Source organism: Scardinius erythrophthalmus (genome assembly GCF_964197995.2).
Source record: "Scardinius erythrophthalmus genome assembly, chromosome: 12".
NCBI classification, from domain to species: Eukaryota; Metazoa; Chordata; class Actinopteri; order Cypriniformes; family Leuciscidae; genus Scardinius; species Scardinius erythrophthalmus.
The window spans coordinates 37,537,060-37,544,244 of NC_138232.1; the positions used below are offsets into that span (position 1 = coordinate 37,537,060).

General features: G+C 35.9%; 1 protein-coding gene across 1 annotated transcript; it reads left to right on the top strand.

Annotated features, from left to right (window-relative positions):
• Window positions 1-488: 488 nt before the first annotated feature.
• Window positions 489-7,074, top strand: atg3 (autophagy related 3). The gene is made up of 12 exons (XM_081381651.1): window positions 489-750; window positions 1,493-1,534; window positions 1,632-1,681; window positions 3,327-3,397; window positions 3,519-3,626; window positions 3,720-3,769; window positions 4,298-4,391; window positions 4,475-4,509; window positions 4,590-4,745; window positions 4,900-5,027; window positions 5,224-5,292; window positions 5,987-7,074. The coding sequence occupies exons 1-12, from the start codon at window positions 679-681 to the stop codon at window positions 6,066-6,068; spliced, it is 957 nt and encodes a 318-aa protein (XP_081237777.1). The 5' UTR covers window positions 489-678; the 3' UTR covers window positions 6,069-7,074.
• Window positions 7,075-7,185: the final 111 nt, after the last annotated feature.

The window sequence follows — 7,185 nt, forward strand, 5'->3', positions numbered from 1 at the left end:
TACCAGTGGCCAATAAACGATTCGGTTCTGGTATCTGTAACCGCGAGCACTTATGGCAATAATATCGAAATCGAAAGAGGTTCCACGTTGCCTATCGCAATGACAAGTTATCAAAGTGCAAATAATAAAGGCAATAACAAACAACATATTTGTACAAAGGTCACTGGGTTCGTAATGTATGTATGTGCTCATGTTAGAAAGGAATTCATCATTCAAAATGTTATCTCTTGTCCCTCATGAGCATGTGTAAAACATTTTTTTTTATTTTTATGAATGTCCTCATTATTAATAGTACATTGTTTATGCACAATATGCAATGGCCGACGAATAAACTTGATTTATTAGTAAATAACAAAATTACTTAATGACTTGCATTTTGATCAGTTTTCTAGTTCTAAAAGGTCTATTTCTATTTGCATGATATAAACATCCACAAAACATAGATGGAAATCAAATATATAAAACAGGCTTTAAGTTTGAGATGCTTTGCTTGTCAAGAATGGGCGTGTCGTGTAATATCGCGATATTTGAGATGCGGAAGTGATTGTCAGATGATTTAGGTCATGTGGTGTAGCACGATTAAACGCTCTTTAAACAGACTGTGTGTGTAGTGAAGTCAATTATAATTCATTTGAATCTCTAAGCGAATTCATCTGGTTTGGAGACTTTTCCTCAAACATGCAGAACGTCATAAACTCGGTGAAAGGAACTGCTTTGGGGGTGGCAGAGTTTTTAACGCCAGTTTTGAAGGTAAGACGAGAAGTGTTAGCATGATTTTCAGTCCGTATCCAGCAGCTAGAGCATTAAATATGAGGTTTTAGAAGTGTGAAGAAATCGAGCATGGACCTGTAAGCAGAAATGACTGATCCAATGCTATGATGGTGTCAGTAGAGATCAATACTACTGGTACCAACAGGCATCAAAACATAAGAAAACATGCAACCTGTCAGATGGCCCAAAGTTCAGTAGACGCCACTGCTGGCTCAAAACACACTGCATTTTAGGAAAAATAACCAGGTAAAGGTTTGAATTGTCTGGAATGCAAAATGTGATGTAGTTTAGGCAATACCCATCACGCATCCACATCAGTATTATGTTATACAGTATTATAGACATTACATTGAATTATATCACATTGCATTGCTTAGATATAATATATATATAGCGTGCATGAACTGATCAAATGTATAGCTTGAATGCAATGTAAGTCGTTTAGGATAAAAGCGTCTCAAAATGTGTAAATGTATTGTTACAATTTAATTCCATGACCACATACATATTTGCTGGAAACAGTGACAAACTGTACAGTGCAAAACAAATTGTGAACCACAAGATAGCCAACTATACATCATTACTTTGGATATTGGACAGTGATATTTGATATGGCAAGACTTTCGCACCCAGGCCTTATTTTTCAACCCTAATATAATGACTAGAGTGAAAGAAAAGAAAAAAGTTTAAATGTTATTTATATCATGTTTCGCTTTTCCAGGAATCTAAATTTAAAGAAACTGGGGTTATAACTCCTGAGGAGGTGAGTGTGCATTTTGATTTTGCTATGGTGTAATATATGCAATTTATTAGGATGTACACACTGATTCAAGCACAACAGTGTTTTGTGTTCTGTGCAGTTTGTTGCAGCAGGAGATCATCTGGTTCATCACTGCCCCACATGGAAATGGCAAGAACACACACACACACACACACACACACACACACACACACACACACACACACACACACACACACACACACACACACACACACACACACACACAAACACAAACACACATTTACTTGACTATCTAAATAGGGACACTCCATAGACTTCTTCTGTTTTTAAATACATCTATACATGTTCAGACGTCATGCCCACGGGACCACTAACTCTTTGTTTGATCAGCGTCTGATGCATGTGGTAAACAAAACTAGAAACACTTTTCTGAAAGCAAAATTAATTTGATTGGTTGCTTTCTACAGGTTTTCCAGGAGCTTAGTGTTTGGCGATCTTTAATGGTCTGCCAGGAAACAAAGCAGTTTACTTTAAAAGTTTAGATACAGCAGCAATGAATGCTTCAGAGGAGCAACTGAACACTACACTTGAAAAAAGTGTGTTAATTTCACTGCATAGAAACTTCAAGATATCAAGCGTTTTGTTTGAACACGATGAATTCAAAGAGATGTGTTTGTATGTTTACTGACGGAATACGTGAAAAAAGTACTTTTTTTTTTTCGAGCTTGGAAACTTTTTCAGTTCTCAAGTGATCGTTCTCAAGTGATCCTATTGTATTGGTTGTGTTTCCGCTCGCATCTATAATGGAAAATCAGGCGAAGTAATTTACTTCGAAGGGATTGTCTGCATTTTATTCAGGTAGACATGTAAATGTCGATAGTCTTTTATAGCACACCAGTCAGTTATTGTAGCGACATGTTTGCGTCTCTAAACATGATGTTGGACAAAACAAAACTGTGATTGGTCACTTTACCTGTCAGTCAGAAGTCCTTTAACATTAAGTGGGCGCTCCTCGGCCAATTGCTGTGGCTAAAGAGCTCGGGCTTATGTCATTAGGCAAAGGTCTGGCTTTGCAAGTATAGTACAAGTATAAGTATAGTTATAGTACCATAAATACTATAACCTAACCCTTAAAGAAAACTTGCTGCATCCTTGCATTTAAAAAAAGGGAGTTTTTGTCAGATTTAGCTTACTTCTGGTTACAAAATTGTCCACAAAGTATGGCTAAGTAAGTTATTCAGTGACCAAAAGTGTTTTGCATTTTAGCTTTTGGCACAATTCATTTCTGGCATTTAAGCTCAAGCCTTTAGGTGAAAAGGTCTTTGGGGAACATGAGAAACATAAATTCAGTCAAGACTGTTTAAACTTTGGAATGGTAGCATATTTTAGTGATTTGCTTTAGGCCAGTGGTTCTCAAACTGGGCCAGGCACAAATGATTTAAAATAAGACAAAAAATAGCATTAAAATGAGCTAAAACACATTCAAAATCAATTTTATATTTGTTCCCTCAACAGCTGTCCCTTTTATTTGAGCACCAAATTTCCCATGGTGTGGAAACACAAGGGAATTTTAAAAGTTTGAATTTAGAACTGGAAAAGTATATATAATAATGTCTGTGTGTGTGTATATTATATTATATATTATATTATATTATATATTATATTATATGTGAAGATCTAAAATATTTCCCAAATATCAGATAGAAATAGTTGAAAACCACAACTTTAAGCAATTCTTTGACCTTCAAATGAGATATATTCTGTATATTTGTGACTTTTTACATTGTTGAGAATCTATATTCTTTACTTTTAGGGCATCTGGAGAAGAAGCAAAGGTGAAGCCCTATCTGCCCAAAGACAAGCAGTTTCTATTAACCCGAAATGGTAATAGAACAAAACATTATTTATTCACTTTCTGAAATGTACATTCCCACAGTAAGCAAATGATCTGTATTGTGTTGTGTAAAGCTGATGAATGTCACAATATGGCTGTTTTGGGGCTCAGTTCCATGTTACAAGCGCTGTAAACAGATGGAGTACTCTGATGAGCTGGAGGCCATTATAGAAGAGGATGATGGAGACGGGGGATGGGTGGATACCTATCATAACTCTGGTATGGAACAGAAACTAGACAAACAGTAACATATCCTATTCATACTTTCGTTTCTGACAGACATTCCTTTGGACTTTTTTTTTGTATTATTAGGTGTTACAGGGGTGATGGATGCAGTTCGGGACATTTCATTGGATAATAAGGTAAAGCAGCACTATGTTGACTACTTTAAAGGGTTAGCTCACCCAAAAATGAAAATTCCGTAAGACTTTCGTTCATCAGAAATCTGAGAGCTTTCTGTCCCTCCATTGACAGCTACGCAACTGACAAGTGAATAAAATCCTAAATTCAATCTGTTCATCATATAAAGCGATCGTTTCCTTTTCAGAAAATTTGGACTAAACTGCTCAATTCATATGGATTAGTTTTATGATCTCTTTATGAACTTTTCGAAGAGTCAAATTTGGTAGTTGTATAGCTGTCAATGGAGGGACAGAAATCTCTCAGATTTCATCAAAAAGAACATAATTTGTGTTACGAAGATGAACGAAAGTCTTACGGGTTTGGAACGACGTGAGGGTGAGTAATGATGACAGAATTTTTATTTTTGGCTGAACTATCCCTCTAAGAATTGAAGAAATTGCATAGAAGATTTTTTTATGTTTTGGTTTTAAGTTGTGAATAATATTTTTAATATAAGTTAATATTTATTGTTTTGTATGCACTTAAAGGACAATATGAATATGAACGTGCAGCCAGGTGCATGTGGACATGGTGAAGATGATGATGATGAGGAGGAGGAAGGCGAGCCAGCAGATATGGAAGGTAGCTCTGAATTTTGATTTATTTTTCATCACATGCACTGTTAACCAGTATGTTTGACTTTATAACTGGTATTTGTATTTCAGAATATGAAGAAAGTGGACTTTTGGAGACAGATGATGTAAGAAATTGTGCTAAACGCAAGCTTTTCAACATCAGAATTTTCTTTTGCAGAATTATTCATTAATATTCTTTGTTCAGGCCACTCTTGACACAAGTAAAATGGCTGATTTAAGTAAATCCAAAGCAGAGGCTGGTGGGGAAGATGCCATTCTACAGACAAGAACTTACGATCTTTACATCACATATGACAAATATTACCAGACACCAAGACTATGGCTTTTTGGATATGATGAGGTAACTTTGCTCTATGATGCTTTGACATGATGGCAACATGTGACGTGATGTAAGCCTGTGGCTCCATCTTTCCTTAATTCTTCCATCTTTTCCTTTTTTCTCACATTAGTAAAACTCAGTTTGTTTACTCCCTGCATGTTTTGCTCCTTCTTAGGACAGACAGCCTCTATCGGTGGATCAGATGTATGAAGACATCAGCCAGGATCACGTTAAAAAAACAGTCACCATTGAGAATCACCCTCACCTTCCCCCTCCTGCCATGTGCTCCGTGCATCCGTGCAGGTCAATACAAACATTACATGAATAATGCCATTGTCGCACAAATATTTATCTATCATCCTGTGCCGTCCTCTAATAGACCAGTATTAGGAAACAACAACAAAAAAAAACATTCTAAATAATTTATTAATTCATGCTCTCTCATTTACATTCAGTGTCATGCAACCTAATTATCTGCTCTCTTGCTTTTAATGATCAGACACGCAGAGGTGATGAAAAAGATTATCGAGACTGTGGCGGAAGGAGGAGGAGAACTCGGGGTCCATATGTATCCTTTCTTATAGCTTATGTGTGTAAGAACATGCAGTACCGTTCAAAAGATGTTTAATGTATTTGTCTCTTATGCTCACTAAGGCTGCATTTATTTGCACAAAAATACAGTAAAAACGGTAATATTGTGGAATTATAACTATTTAAAATAATTATGCCAGACTTCAGTGTCACACGACCCTTCAGAAATCGTTATAATATGCTGATTTGTTGCTTAAAAAACATTTCTTCTTATTACTAATGTTGCTTAATATTTTTGTGGAAACCATGATTTTCTTTTTCAGAAATTAAAATTTTTTTGAATGGTAGTGTACACGTCCAGTCGAGAGAAATAAAATAAATCCCACTAATTCTATGATTTCCCACATTTTAGAATAATAGTTATCAGAAATATGCAGTAACAACTAAGAATGCAGTGGTCCAAAAAATTAAAGAAATATTATTGACGACTCGCTACTGGCATACCGTCAGCCATCTTCATGAGCTGCATCATGACATGCTTTTTAAACTGTATTAAGTTACCATGTATGCTAGACACTTTTTTGCACATCAAAAATCATGAAACATGTTTTTAGCCAAGTATGTCTAGTAGTGTGCTTGCAGATATTGGAATTAACAAATGTTTATGTTGGTTTATGAATCACTACAAAAAAAAAAAACACACATTTTCCCTTAACTTTTCATAACTTCAGGTATCTTCTGATTTTCCTGAAATTTGTGCAAGCTGTCATTCCTACAATAGAATATGATTACACGAGGCATTTCACCATGTAACTTATCGTTCACCATTATGCCCACAACTATGACAACATGTATTGTTACTGCGTTGAGGAAGCAGCGCAGTATGAAACTCAGAGACACTGTCCTGGAAAGATGCTGGGAATGTTTTATGAAATGCCTGGGAGGGGATCTGCTGAGTCTGATGGTTAGCAACACACATTTAAATCCAGTTTTCCCTACTGTTCTTCAGCTTAATCTCTGTATTAGCCACTTGCTCTTAATGCTGTCCTAAAACTAAACATGTTTTGTTTTATTTTATATTTACATTTCCTAAAAAAACTGTGTGACATTTAACAAGCCATTCTCCTGTTTTAATGGCAAATAATAAATGGCTGTCAAAATATGTTGGTGTTATTTGTATGATCAGAATAATTTTGTGATTTGAGTGTTGGCTAAGCTTTGTCTGGTGTTGGACGTGTCTACTTACATGTCAGCTTGTCTGAATGCATTGTTCTTTGAATGTTGGAATTACTGTCTTGAATCCAGAGCATTGTTGTGGTAAAAACATATTCACAATCCAACAGTCTGCATCTGTCGAATTGACAAACCAGTTATTGTATATGTGGATTTTATGTATTGTTGACTTGGAATTCAAGATGAAGTGACGTGGGAAAGAAATTGAATTTGAAAAGGCTTAAATGGGGGTTTTCTGTCATGATGGTCCACAGATAAACACAGAAACAGTTAAGGAAGTCTGGGGTCTTTAAGGTATTGTATGCATTTTACATCTTATGCAACTGACAACCAACAACATGCTCTTAATTGGTTGGCCCTGTACACACATTCTATGATACGTGAATTTGTTAATAAAACCCACTTTTTAAGCAGGAATACTTCTTGTATTGACTACTCTGGGGCTAGAATAATTCCTATTGCTGTAACAGCATTAAATTGCTAGTTTTAAAAATGGCGCCGGGGGGCAGCATTCCCTAAATTTCTTTTTCTTACTCATGGTCTTCTGTATGCGGGAATCGGGATTAAACATTATGCCTATGTTTTTAACTTGTCTTCTGTCTAACGTATACATGCCTGGTGTCAAATTATTATTAAGATTAGCTATTTTCTGAACTGCTTGTCCAATGTACACGGTCCTACAGAATCTGATCTCACC

Excerpts from the sequence above, each read along its gene's own strand:
- atg3 (XM_081381651.1), top strand. The coding sequence starts at position 679 with ATGCAGAACGTCATAAACTCGGTGAAAGGAACTGCTTTGGGGGTGGCA. Across the intron at positions 1,535-1,631 it reads GGGTTATAACTCCTGAGGAG|TTTGTTGCAGCAGGAGATCA; the intron begins GTGAGTGTGCAT and ends TGTTCTGTGCAG. Across the intron at positions 5,293-5,986 it reads GGAGAACTCGGGGTCCATAT|GTATCTTCTGATTTTCCTGA; the intron begins GTATCCTTTCTT and ends TCATAACTTCAG.